Source organism: Anomaloglossus baeobatrachus, chromosome 10 (genome assembly GCF_048569485.1).
Source record: "Anomaloglossus baeobatrachus isolate aAnoBae1 chromosome 10, aAnoBae1.hap1, whole genome shotgun sequence".
In the NCBI taxonomy this organism is placed as follows: domain Eukaryota; kingdom Metazoa; phylum Chordata; class Amphibia; order Anura; family Aromobatidae; genus Anomaloglossus; species Anomaloglossus baeobatrachus.
The window spans coordinates 63,933,088-63,947,644 of NC_134362.1; the positions used below are offsets into that span (position 1 = coordinate 63,933,088).

A 14,557-nucleotide genomic window follows, 5' to 3' on the forward strand; every position below is an offset into this window, starting at 1 on the left:
TCCATTTGCAATCACGGATCACGGACTTCCTGGAGTGGGAGGGACGTTCGGCGTCACAGCGACGTCACACGGCCGCCGGCCAATGGAAGCGGAGGGGCGGAGATGAGCGGGACGTAAATATCCCGCCCACCTCCTTCCTTCACATAGCCGGCGGCGACCGCGTGACGCAGGTGACCTGCTGTTCATCGTTCCCGGGGTGTCACACGGAGCGGCGTGTGCTACCCCGGAAACGATGAACTACTAAATTAAACGATATTATGGAACCTAGCGAGCAGTACACGACTCACGATTTGTGAGCGATACTGCGTCGCTAGGAGGTGTCACACAGGCCGGCATTGCCAGCGATGCCGGATGTGCGTCACAAAAACCGTGACCCCGACGATCTATCGCACGATAGATTGTCTGGTGTAAAGCAGCCTTGACTCTTGATAGCCTGCCTATGAATCAACACACAGCAAGTTGATGGCCCAAGTCTACCTGTGTGGATCCCAAACACCAGGGAAACCAACGAGCGGAGTGTCAGAATCTTTAATCTAAACTGGGCTCAGTGCCACAATGACAGTCGGTGAGGATTGTGCAAAACTCCTTGTGGCATCCACTTCAGCTTGGATATTATATCTGTATAAGCGCTTGTTTCTTTTTTAATTCCTATTTCCCTATTCTATGTGCCTATAAGAAGATTTGTAAACCTATATGATATGTATTTATGAAATGTGTATAATATCTCTGTTTTGAGTAACGTCAGTTTAAAAGAATAGTAAGTTAATCCTAGTTAATTTTTTATCACCCCAATTATTTTTAATTTTTGCCCCACTTCAAATCAAACAGAGTCTGAAACTCCAACTACTACATCAGCTACAACCACAGGCCCCACTACCACTAGTGTGACCACAACTTCACCAGCCACAGAAACCACCACACAATGTCAAACAGAGACAGAAGAAACCACTCCAATACGTAAGTAACACCTGAAAACGTCTTTATTTTTAGATAAAGTTTTCTTTAAAGAAAAAAGTGTAATTTAACTGGTCTAGAAAAAGGGTAAATTGACTTATGAGATGTATCATAGATAGATCTCTGCATTACCAAAATCTACTAACTTGTAGACCAGAGATGGTGGAAATGGTTGTTGAGATATTGGGATTGTGTAGGGATTGGGACAATGTGCTGCTTAGTACATTACTATGATCAGTCAGTAAGACTCTGTTCACATTACGAGAAAGCCTACAGTCAGACGTGTATGTCAAGATGTATATATTCGACTAAGACCTGTGATGGAAATCTCACAGAGACATCCATCAATCACAGTGCTCTATCATAAGAACTTGTATATTGAAAGTATACTTTCTTCATCGTTCCTTATGGGAGACCCAGACCATGGGTGTATAGCTTCTGCCTCCGGAGGACACACAAAGTACTACACTAAAAAGTGTAGCTCCTCCCTCCGAGCATATACACCCCCTGGATAACCAAATCTAGCCAGTTCAATGCTTTGTGTTCAGGAGGCACACATCCACACATGCATTCTCATATGATTTTTGATTTTAAAGAGTTGGAAGAAAAGCGGGTCCAAGCTGGACTCCCGGCATGTCCCTTCTCACCCCACTGTGTCGGCGGTGTTGTTAAGGTTGATTTCAAGGCTGGAGCCTTTTCATGCCGCGCTCCTTCACCATCCCTCGGGCTCTGGCTTGAAGTGGGAGCCAGCACGGTTCTCACTGCTTTGCAGGAGACCGGTCTCCATCCGCAGCCCTTTCAGGACCCTACCGGATGGAGCACTCATCCCTCAGGGACCTGGCCCTGCGTCTCATAAGCTAAGTATTTGAGATGTTATTGAGGGGTCCCTTGTACATTTATTGTGGGGAGAGTGTGTTATTTAACTCTGCTGTGATTTCCGGCCGGTTCTCTGGTTTTCACCTGAGAACCGCGCCGAGGGTGCCTGCTCGCCGGCCGCATTGTAAAATTTAGGCCCCGGCTTCGGCTGCTGCCTACTTTCGGTTTCACTGCCCCTGCATGTCAGTCATGCAGAGGGACAGTGCGGCGCCACCCACCGGCCGATCAGCACAGGGGAGGACACTCCTCTCTGAGGAGATGTTTCCCTCCCCTGTATATCTCCTTGGCCCTCCGGTTCCCGCTCTTGGACTAGGCCCCGCCCCCCTCCTCACTCCAGCGCCATTTTAACAGCGTTCTCACACTGATCGGCGCTGGCTGCTGCATCTCTGCAACCTGTCTGGGGTTCCGAGCTGTGGAATCCGGAGGGCACAAAAAACGGCTGGTAAGCCACAACCTCTGGTTGTGGACTTTATTATACACTCTCTGGGGATCATTCTGAAGGAGTGTGTTCTTTACTGCAGAGCCTCCACCTCAGCAGCATATCTCACACTAGGAGCAAGGCTGCAAGGCTGTACTCAATATGCACTGCATGTAAGCTCGTACTGCCTGAACCGAGCACATATCCACATTGTGATGCCTGCTCTAACATGGTGGTGCCTCAGCCTGGAGTCTCCCCAGTGGTCCCTCCGGCTGCTCCGGCCCCGGTGGCTGAACCCCCGGCTTGGGTAGAATCTTTTTCTAAGTCTATCTCCCAGTCCTTTGCCGACTCCATGGGACAGCTGTCCCGGACTCTGCTGAGCATGCATCAACCCCCTTCTCAGGGTGCCTCTGCTGCTTCGGCTCGCTCTGCAGAGCTCACAGAGGATTCTTCATCTGCTCCCAGACCCCGTCCTCCTAAAAGGAGACGCAGGGTCCCCTCTCCTTCCTCGTCTCGCGGCTCCGATTCACGAGCCGACTCGCAGGACGAGGAGGATGTCTTTACTGGGGGCTCGGACGCTACCTCCATGTGCCCCATTGATCTGACCGAGGGTGATGCGGATGTTAGTGATTTGATTGCGTCCATTAATTCCGTACTGGACCTCAATCCACCAGTATCAGAGGAGCAACCCTCTCTGGCAGAAAAGCACCAGTTTACTTTGCCTAGGAGAACAAGGAGTGTGTTCTTTAACTACTCCAGTTTTCAAGCCACTGTGTCCAAGCCCAGAGCCTGTCCTGACAAACGCTTACCAAAGCGTGGTTCTGATGACCATTTTCCTTTTCCACCAGAGGTGGTCAAGGAGTGGGCTCACTCACCAAAGGTAGACCCTCCGGTGTCTAGACTCTCAGCCCGGACAGTTGTATCTGTGGCTGATGGCACCTCACTTAAGGATGCCACTGACCGCCAGGTTGACCTCCTGGCCAAGTCTGTCTATGAGGCGGCAGGGGCCTCGTTCTCCCCGTCCTTTGCAGCAGTGTGGGCTCTCAAAGCCATCTCTGCTTCCCTAGAGGAGATGCATTCCCTTACTAAGGACTCTATGCCTGAATTGGTTGCCTTAACTTCCCAGGCTTCAGCCTTTTCAGCCTACGCCATGTCCGCCATGCTGGAGGCTTCTCACCGCACTGCGGTGGCCTCCGATAATTCCCTCGCTATCCGCAGGATCTTGTGGCTTCGACAGTGGAAGGCAGATGCTTCCTCAAAGAAGTACCTTGCTGGGCTCCCATTTGCTGGGTCCAGGCTGTTCGGTGAACAACTGGATGAAATAATTAAGGAGGCTACTGGCGGGAAGAGTACTTCCTTGCCACAGACTAAAACCAGAAAACCTGTCCAGGGCAGGAACCAGTCGAGGTTTCGTTCCTTTCGTTCCTCTAACTGGTCATCCCCTAAGCCCTCGGCCTCGTCCACTAACTCAGCCAAGGACCAGAAGCCCACCTGGCGCAAGAAGCCACGTCCACAAAGGTCAGCAGGAGCTGCTGCCACCAAGGCAGCCTCCTCTTGAGTATCTGGCCGAGCCAGCAACGTCCTTGGTCGGTGGCAGGCTCTCCCACTTTGGCGACGTGTGGTTTCAACACGTCTCCGATCAGTGGGTGCGGGATATCATCTCCCACGGCTACAGGATAGAGTTCTCTTCCAGCCCGCCAAACAGATTCTTTCTGTCAACTCCCCCCTGCTCCAAGGCCGCCGCCTTCTCTCAGGCCGTGGCATCCTTACAGGCCAACGGAGTAATTGTACCGGTTCCCGCCAGGGAACGGTTCAGAGGTTTTTACTCAAATCTCTTCCTAGTCCCCAAAAAGGACGGTTCCTTCCGGCCCATCCTGGATCTCAAGCTTCTCAACAAGCATGTTCAGGTGCGGCATTTTCGCATGGAGTCTCTGCGATCAGTCATTGCCTCAATGACCCAAGGAGATTTCCTGGCATCCATCGACATCAGAGATGCCTATCTGCATGTGCCAATTGCTGTTTCACACCAGCGTTGGCTACGTTTTGCAATCGGAGAGGAACATTTCCAATTCGTGGCTCTCCCCTTCGGGTTAGCCACGGCCCCTCGAGTATTTACCAAGGTCATGGCAGCAGTGGTTGCGGTTCTGCACCTCCAGGGGTTGGCAGTGATTCCTTACCTGGACGACCTTCTTGTCAAGGCTTCATCTAGTGCAGACTGTCAGCGGAGTGTCTCGCTCACTCTCGCCACGCTTGTTCAATTCGGGTGGCTTGTCAATCTGCCCAAGTCCACTCTGACCCCGACCCAAAAACTTACGTACCTAGGGATGCAATTCGAGACTCTGCCGGCACTTGTGAAGCTGCCCTTAGTCAAACAGCAGTCCCTCCATCTGGCGGTGCGCTCTCTGTTGAGGCCCCGCCGTCATTCCATCAGGCACCTCATGCAGGTGCTGGGTCAGATGGTGGCGTCAATGGAAGCAGTTCCCTTTGCCCAGTTCCATCTGCGTCCTCTGCAGCTGGACATTCTGCGCTGTTGGGACAAGCGGACTTCTTCCTTGCACAGGTTGGTGGCTATGTCGCCACAGACCAGGAGCTCTCTTCAGTGGTGGCTTCGGACCCTCTCTCTGTCTCAGGGACCCTCCTTCCTGATCCCGTCCTGGGTGATTCTCACCACGGATGTCAGTCTATCCGGCTGGGGAGCAGTATTTCTCCACCACCGAGCACAGGGCACTTGGACTCCGTCCGAATCAGCCCTCTCGATCAATGTGCTGGAGATCAGAGCTGTGCTTCTAGCTCTGCTAGCCTTTCACCACCTGTTGGCGGGCAAGCACATTCGAGTCCAGTCAGACAACGCGACAGCAGTTGCCTACATCAATCACCAGGGCGGGACTCGCAGCCGCCTGGCAATGTTGGAGGTTCAACGCATCCTTCAGTGGACGGAGCACTCAAGGTCCACCATATCCGCAATCCACATCCCAGGCGTGGAAAACTGGGAGGCAGATTATCTCAGCCATCAAGCAGTGGACAGTGGCGAGTGGGCGCTGCATCCGGCAGTGTTCCGGTCGATCTGCCGCAAGTGGGGCACTCCGGAAGTGGATCTAATGGCATCCCGGCACAACAACAAGGTCCCGGTTTACGTGCCTCGCTCCCACGATCCTCAGGCCTTTGCAGCGGACGCGCTGGTTCAGGATTGGTCCCAGTTCCGTCTGTCTTACGTGTTTCCCCCTCTAGCTCTCTTGCCCAGAGTCCTGCGCAAGATCAGAATGGAGGGCCGTCGGGTCATACTCATTGCTCCAGACTGGCCCAGGCGAGCTTGGTACCCAGACCTGCTCCGTCTGTCCGTAGAGGTGCCGTGGCAACTCCCGGACCGCCCAGACCTTCTCTCACAAGGTCCGTTTTTCCGCCAGAATTCTGCGGCTCTCAGATTGACGGCGTGGCTCTTGAGTCCTGGATCCTGACGGCTTCCGGCATTCCTCCCGAAGTCATCTCCACTATGACTCAGGCTCGGAAGTCTTCCTCAGCCAAGATTTACCACAGGACTTGGAGAATTTTCCTGTCCTGGTGTCGTTCTTCCGGGCATGCCCCTTGGCCTTTTTCCTTGCCGACCGTCCTGTCCTTTCTACAGTCCGGTCTGCAGCTAGGACTATCCCTCAATTCCCTTAAGGGACAGGTCTCGGCGCTGTCAGTGTTGTTCCAGCGGCGTATCGCCCGACTGGACCAGGTGCGCACCTTCATGCAGGGCTCATCTCACATCATTCCACCTTACCGGCGGCCTTTGGATCCCTGGGACCTTAATCTGGTCCTCACGGCCTTACAGAAACCCCCCTTTGAGCCTCTTAGGGAGGTTTCTTTGTTTCGACTTTCACAGAAGGTCGTTTTTCTGGTGGCCATAACTTCTCTCAGGAGAGTTTCTGATTTGGCTGCGCTCTCTTCAGAGTCACCTTTTTTGGTTTTTCACCAAGACAAGGTGGTTCTCCGTCCGACTCCGGACTTTCTCCCTAAGGTGGTGTCTCCTTTCCACCTTAACCAGGACATTTCATTGCCCTCCTTTTGTCCGGCTCCTGTGCATCGCTTTGAGAAAGCGTTGCATACTTTAGATCTGGTGCGGGCGCTCCGGATCTATGTGTCACGCACCGCTGTTCTTAGGCGGTGCACCTCTCTTTTTGTGCTGACCACAGGTCAGCGCAAGGGTCTCTCGGCCTCTAAACCGACCCTAGCTCGTTGGATTAGGTCGGCCATATCCGATGCCTACCAGTGCACTCAGGTGCCTTTCCCGCCGGGGATCAAGGCGCATTCGACCAGAGCTGTCGGTACCTCTTGGGCTTTCAGGCGCCAGGCTACGGCTCAGCAGGTCTGTCAAGCTGCCACTTGGTCTAGTCTGCACACCTTTTCGAAGCACTATCAAGTGCATGCTCATGCTTCGGCAGATGCGAGTTTGGGCAGACGCATCCTTCAGGCGGCTGTCGCCCATTTGTGAAGTTAGGTTTTGCCTACTTTTCAGTTTTCTGTTTATTTCCCACCCATGGACTGCTTTGAGACGTCCCATGGTCTGGGTCTCCCATAAGGAACGATGAAGAAAAAGAGAATTTTGTTTACTTACCGTAAATTCTTTTTCTTATAGTTCCGACATGGGAGACCCAGCACCCTCCCTGTTGCCTGTTGGCAATTTTCTTGTTCCGTGTGTTTTCACCGGCTGTTGTTGTAGACAGAGGTTCCGGTTGTTCCGGGTTTTGCTCTGTCTCTACTTGTGGGTGGATGTCCTCCTTCAGCTTTTGCACTAAACTGGCTAGATTTGGTTATCCAGGGGGTGTATATGCTCGGAGGGAGGAGCTACACTTTTTAGTGTAGTACTTTGTGTGTCCTCCGGAGGCAGAAGCTATACACCCATGGTCTGGGTCTCCCATGTCGGAACTATAAGAAAAATAATTTACGGTAAGTAAACAAAATTCTCCTTTTTTTGTGGTGGTACTCTTCATAGGAAAGGACAGTTTGCAGAATTTTCCAAGACAATTAGATAGGACATTCTTTTACCATTATCTTGTGAATAGGGCCTTTGTAAACACTAATGTATACCCAGTAGTTTCACCAGTGTATGTGATTGACTAATGCGGACGTCACACGGGATGATCTCTCGTGTGATCGCACGAGCGATCATACCCGCCCCCGTCGTTTGTGCGTCACGGGCAATTAGTTAACCCCCGTCACACGCACTTACCTCCCGGGCGACGTCGCTGTGGGCGGCAAACATCCTATTCCTGAAGGGGGAGGGACGTTTGGCGTCACAGCGACGTCACACGGCAGCCGGCCATTAGAAGCGGAGGGGCGGAGATGAGCAGGACGTAAACATCCCGCCCACCTCTTTCCGTCCGCATTGCACGCGGGACGCAGGTAAGCTGTGTTCATCATTCCCGGGGTGTCACACGGAGCGATATGTGCTGCCACGGGAATGATGAACAACCGGACGGTCAATTTTTTTAAACTGAGCGACGTGTCAACGATGAACGAGAAGGTGAGTATTTTTGCTCGTTTACCGTCGCATGTAGCTGTCACGCTACGATATATCAGACGATGCCGGATGTGCGTCACTAACGACGTGACCCCGACGACATATCGCCTGATATATCGTACCGTATGACGCCCGCATAAGTGCACAGACACTAAGTGCAATTGGCCTAAGGTTAAAGGGGTTTTCCCATTAACAGTTAATTTTAAAGTTCATTTTAATCAATAAATCTTGGAATAACGATAAGTTCCACAATTGGATGTGTTTAAAAAAAATGTTCCTGCACTCGCGTAACTCGCACCCATACAAGTAGGTGCGTGTGAAATATTGGATTGCATTGATGTCATAAGTCCGATATAAAAAGATGGACAATGGAGGAGATGGAGAGATTAATCTTTCCCTCTCCTCTGAACCTGGAATCCGATCACAGGATCTGATCGCTGGGAATTATATTTGGCTCTCTCCCGCAGAGAGAAGTATCATTAACATATTGCATCCGAAGCTCTCGCATGGAATGCATACCCTAGTGTGAATCCAGGATGAAAATGTAGCCTGGCTTAAGCATTAACCATGTGCCAATTTCTTTTTATTTATTTTTTATTTATTTATTTATTTTTTAAAATCTTTGAATTCCAAAAGACATACAAGTGTATCTAAAAAAATTAGAATATCATCAAAAAGTTAATTTATTTCAGTAAATCAATACAAAAAGGGAAACACATATAATATAAAGAGTAAATAACACACAGAATGATCTATTTCAAGTGTTTATTTCTGTGAATGTTGATGAATATGGCTTAAAATCCAGCGGTGGATGCAGCGGTGGCCGCGGGTAACCTCAGGGACAGCTCAGCTGATCGCGCGGCTGTCTTCATTAGCTGCGTGGAGGTGACCGGAGTGGCGGTGTATTCTCCTGCTCCTGTCACCTGCATGCAGCACAGCTGGAAGCGACGCTGGAGGTCCGTGGATTACGCCGGACAAGGAGGGCTTTTTGGGGCTGATTAAATTGGTGATGAGGGAATGTGTTTGTGTTTTTTATTTCTAATAAATGATTTTTTCAGTTGTGTGTGTTTATTTACTGTAATTTACAGATTAATCATGCAAGGTTTCTCCGGGAGACGCCTGACATGATTAATCTAGGACTTATTGGCAGCTATGGGCTGCCAATAACTCCTTATTACCCCGATTTGCCAACGCACCAGGGCAAATCGGGAAGAGCCGGGTACTGTCCCAGAACAGCCGCATCTAATGGATGCGGCAATTCTGGGCGGCTGCTGACTGATATTGTTAGGCTGGGGGGCTCCCCATAACGTGGAGCTCCCCATCCTGAGAATACCAGCCTTCAGACGTATGGCTTTATCTGGCTGGTATTAAAATTGGGGGGGACCGCACGCCGTTTTTTTTAATTATTTAATTATTTATTTCACTGCACAGTATAGACACGCCTACCGGCTGCTGTAATTGGGTGCAGTGAGACACCTGTCACTCAGCGTAGGGGCGTATCTCACTGCAACCAATCATAGGCGAATGTGGGCGGGGAAAGTAGGGAATACGAAATTGTTTAATGAGCGGCCGGCTTTTTCAAAATAGTAAAAGCCGCCGCAGCAGTGTGAATGCCGTGCAGCGCCGCGCCGGGGATCGGGGGAACGGTGAGTATGAGAGAGGAGGGGAAAATGACCGACAGACTGTGAGAGAGGGACAGAGATAGTGACGGACCGACAGAGAGAGAATAGAGACCGAGAGGGAGACACCGACTGACAGAGAATAGTGATTGACAGATATTGTGACACATCACTTGTTTCCAGTGTTTTAAGTCCCCTTTACACACTGAGACTTTGCTGCACAGCGGGAAACAAAGGACCAAAGAATGGTCCTGAACGATTTGTAGCGATCAGCAACTTCACAGCAGGGGCCAGGTCGCTGATGTGTTTCACACACTGCAATGTCGCTGGGGAGGTCGCTATTATGTCACAAAACCGGTGACGTTACAGCGATGTCGTTTGAGATGTTGCAGTGTGTAAAGCCACCTTTAGAGACAATGAAAACTCAAAAGTCATGATCTCAAAAAATTATAATTACCTCAAAACACCTGCAAAGGCTTCCTAAGCATTTAAAATGGTCCCATAGTCTGGTTCAGTAGGCTACACAATCATGGGGAAGACTGCTGACTTGATAGATGTTCAGAAGACAGTCATTGATATAATCCACAAGGAGGGTAAGCCACAAAAGGTCATTGCTAAAGAAGCTGGCTGTTCACAGAGTGCTATAGCCAAGCATATTAATGGAAAGTTGAGTGGAAGGAAAATGTGTGGTTTATAAAGATGCACAAGCAACTGGGATAACCGCAGCCTTGATAGGATTGTTAAGAAAGGGCCATTCAAAAATTTGGGTGAGATTCACAAGGAGTGGACGCTGTTAGAGTCAGTGCTTCAAGAACCACCACACACAGACGTATCCAGGACATGGGTTATCATTGTCATATTCCTTGTGTCAGGCCACTCGTGACCAATAGATAACACCAGAAGCGTCTCCCCTGAGCCAAGGAGAAAAAGAACTGGACTGTTGCTCAGTGGTCCAAGGTGTTGTTTTCAGATGAAAGTAAATTTTACATTTCATTTGGAAATCGCGGTCCCAGAGTCTGGAGGAAGAGTGGAGAGGTCACAATCCCAGCTTCAGAGGTCTAGTGTGAAGTTTCCACAATCAGTGATGGTTTGGGGAGCCATGTCATCTGCTGGTGTAGATCCACAGTGTTTTATCAATACCAAAGTCAGCACAGTCTACCAGGAAATTTTAGAGCCATTCATGCTTCCCTCTGCCGACAAGCTTTATGGAGATGGAAATTTAATTTTCCAGTAGTACCTCGCCCCTGTCCACACTGCCAAAAGTACCAAAACCTGGTTTAATAATCACAGTATCACTGTGTTTGATTGGCCAGCCAACTCGCCTGACCTAAACCCCATAGAGAATCTATGAGGTATTGTCAAGAGGAAGATGAGAGACACCAGACCCAACAATGCAGACAAGCTGAAGGCTGCTATCAAAGTAACCTGGGCTTCCATAATACCTCAGCAATGCCACAGGCTGATCACTCCATGCCACGCCACATTGATGCAGTAATTCATGCAGAAGAAGCCCCGACCAAGTATTGAGGCATTTACTGTACAGACTTCTCAGTAGGCGCCAACATTTCTGAGTTTAAAATCATTTTTTTAGATGGTCTTATATAATATTCTAATTTTCTGAGATAATGACTTTTGGGTTTTCATTGGCTGTAAGCCATAATCATCAACATTAATAGAAATAAACACTTGAAATAGATCACTTTGTGTGTAATGACTCTATATAATATATAGAAATAGATCCCTCTGTGTGTAATGACTCTATATAATATATAGGAATAGATCCCTCTGTGTGTAATGACTCTATGTAATATATAGAAATAGATCCCTCTGTGTGTAATCACTCTATATAATATATAAGAATAGATCACTCTGTGTGTAATCACTCTATATAATATATAGGAATAGATCCCTCTGTGTGTAATGACTCTATAAAATATATAGGAATAGATGCCTCTGTGTGCAATGACTCTATATAACATATAGGAATAGATCCCTCTGTGTGTAATGACTCTATATAATATATAGGAATAGATCCCTCTGTGTACAATGGCTCTGTATAATATATAGGAATAGATCACTCTGTGTGTAATGACTCTATATAATATATAGGAATAGATCCCTCTGTGTGCAATGACTCTATATAATATATAGGAATAGATCACTCTATGTGTAATGACACTATATAATATTTGCGTTTCACTTTTTGTATTGAATTACTGAAATACAGTAAATTAACTTTTTGATGATATTCTAATATATTGAGATGCACTTGTATCTTTTTTTATTGTTTTGAAGTTCACCATGTGGTATAAATCCTTTTATGATAAAACAGTATTTATATCATCTGTACTTCAATACCTTTGCATAATAAAAACACTTTTTTTTTCTACTGTAGCGTCCACACCTACTCCAGAGGGGCCACCTCTCTCCACAACAGAGACCACAACATCTGTAACCACAACGACGACCACAACAACTGAAAGTACAACTACTTCAAAGGTCACAAGTACTACAGTGACAACAACTCCCACTACTACTACATCATCTGGGCCAACAAGTAAGAGAAAACAATGGATAGTAATATTTATGTTCTGATTTTAATGTATAGCTTTATTGGTGATATTTTACTACGTCAGTGTCACACTTTGTTGCTTAAGAAACAAAATAGAAATCTATTACTATTTTATTACATAGGAAGTAATTTTGCTACATTCATTTAATACAGATTTTTTAGCCCTCAAACCCTAGACGTCTGCATTATTAGAACCCTAATATGAAACCTCAGAGCCTTCTAAATTATCAGATCCGAGACCCCTAAATTATTAAACCCAAGGTTGAAAAATTTTATGACCATTACTTTTTCCAAAGAGGTCCATTGGCTTTATGAGTCACAACTTGGCATTACAAAATGGATTATAGGAATTTGTGATACAGGCGGTCCATAAAAAGTATGCAAGACATAAGGTGACAGTCTTTACCGATCATAAGAACCTGTTGTATATTGGCGCTATTAAGTGCTTAAACACCAGACAGGCTCAGTGGTACCTTTTTTTGCTTGGTTTGATTTTGCCAAGGCTCACACCTTGTCCTGTAGCTTTGTCTCAGAGTTGATGGACAAAAATCTAGTCAAGATTCAGAGTAAGGGGGTGGGACCTATAATCCTGCCCTCAATCGGTTAATTACCTAGGCTGCTGGTTTCGGTCCTGTCTTCAGGGTCAGAGTACCCCCTCTGTGCATGGTTTCCAATCTGGGTCTCCGGTGTCGGTACCGGTGGGCTCTAACCCTTCTCCGGTCCTCCTCGGATCTGCCAAGCCGTCTTCCCGTCTCCTGCTGACGGAGACCACCATCTGCCACCTAGCCAAGGTACCAGGGCTCCGACCCTGGCACCGTTCAACTTGAACTTCTCCTCTGCTGGAGCTACACCTAGCTCTAGCCCACACTCCTCTCCACTGAAGCTTAACTCAACTGTTTTCCTGCCCCGGGCTCTCTAGACCCCTAGGTGGGCGTTCCCTAACCGCCTGGTCCTGCCCCCTGGTGTGCCTGTCTTGCCCTAAGGGGGGGTGACTAGGGTTTCAGGTCGGCTGTATATTACCTAGGTGAGGGAAGGTGTTGCGTATGGGCCTATTTGTGACTACCTGGTTTTGCCAGGGCGTCAGAAAAGCATGAATGTAGAGGAGCATAGTTATAAACAAAGGGCCCATATGTTGTTCTTGCACCTCTTCTGTGTATGACTGTCAGTGATGTGACCTATTTGACTGCAATACTTAAAGTGTTGAAGTAATTAGGAGTAAGTTATATTACTGTAAATGTATTCTCTTTTGCAAAGATTGTAATATTTATATCTTAGCTGTGACTCTGACGCTTCTGATATTTATGTATGCATAGGAACTCAGGGGTAATGTATAGGATAAGTGGGAAAAATTGGCAGCTAACAAAAGAAAATATTTTTGGAACATTTGCAAAAATAATTGAAAGTTGGACTATAATTTTGTAAGCTATACTGTCTTTGCAATATTAAAACAGGTCTTATGTAATAATACTTATGCTATTTCTTTCAATTTCATGTAGCAATAACTGTTCATACTGAGACCCCATCACCTACAAGTTCATCCACAGTAACTGCAGATCACATAGGTAATTATAACAATGAACTAACAGTGTGAACGAGCTTGCCATAACAATCTGAGATTGCTGGTACCATCATCCTACTCTACAACCACTGCAACAAAGTAATATCTATCTATCTATCTATCTATCTATCTATCTAAGGAATGCAAAAGCAGGCAGCACTCCAATATTTGCAAAATAAAAAAAATTACTTTATTAGCCCATGTGGTATGGCAACAATTCCGTTACACAGAACCTTTCTCAAGAAGTAAGTGAAAGCACCCAGGAATTATATATAATGTTGTTACATCATCACATAATGATGTAACACTAATTCTATGCTTCCTGTGTGCTTTCACTTCCTGTATACTTTCACTTCCTGTATACTTTCACTTCCTGTGTGCTTTTGTCGCGGCGGAGGAGGGGACGCTGCGCTCTCCCACTGCTCGGGTCCGGCTGCTGCTGCTGCTCGGTGGTGGCTCGAGCGGTGGGCCGGATCCCGGGGACTCGAGCGGCGCTCCTCGCCCGTTAGTGAAAGGGGAATGGTTTTGGGGATTTATTGTCCGTGACGCCACCCACGGTTGTGGTGAGATTGGTGACACCACCGCTGCTCTGGACGGGGATCCCGGGAGCGATGACAGGGAGCAGCTTGGATGTTGGTTCTCCCCTCCGTGGGTAGGGGGTTGGTTGTCCCGGGGCTCAGTGATGGGGTAGGAATGGATGGCAGGCGGGTTACGGGGCCTGGCGAGGTGCAGGGTCGTGGGGGCAGCGCTGTGCTGCACAGCACGGTGGTACTCACTCAGCCAATGATGAATACAAAGTCTCCGGTAAAACAAACGGCTGGATGGACGGGACCCACAGACGGCTGCGGTGTTTCTCCTCCCGGCAGGTTGATGGTGACTGCCTTTCCCTGCACCTGTGTAGCGTGTGCGGTTCCAATGGGTTCCCACCGGTAACCCGCTCCCCAGCTTTGATATGTGCTGGAGGAGCCCCTTTTGCCCGCAGGCTCTGGCCCTGGGAACTTTAGCCTTGGCGTTGACTGTGTTTCCCTCTAAAGGTTGGACTGTTGCCTTCTGTCGG

General features: G+C 48.3%; 1 protein-coding gene across 1 annotated transcript in view; it reads left to right on the forward strand.

Annotated features, from left to right (window-relative positions):
* Nucleotides 1–14,557, forward strand: part of MUC2 (mucin 2, oligomeric mucus/gel-forming) — a 133,547-nt gene that overhangs the window by 84,198 nt on the left and 34,792 nt on the right. Inside the window, exons 35-37 of the mRNA XM_075326946.1 lie at nt 829–957; nt 11,766–11,927; nt 13,439–13,504. Coding sequence (XP_075183061.1) covers nt 829–957; nt 11,766–11,927; nt 13,439–13,504 — 357 coding nt within the window. The remainder of the gene's footprint in view (nt 1–828; nt 958–11,765; nt 11,928–13,438; nt 13,505–14,557) is intronic.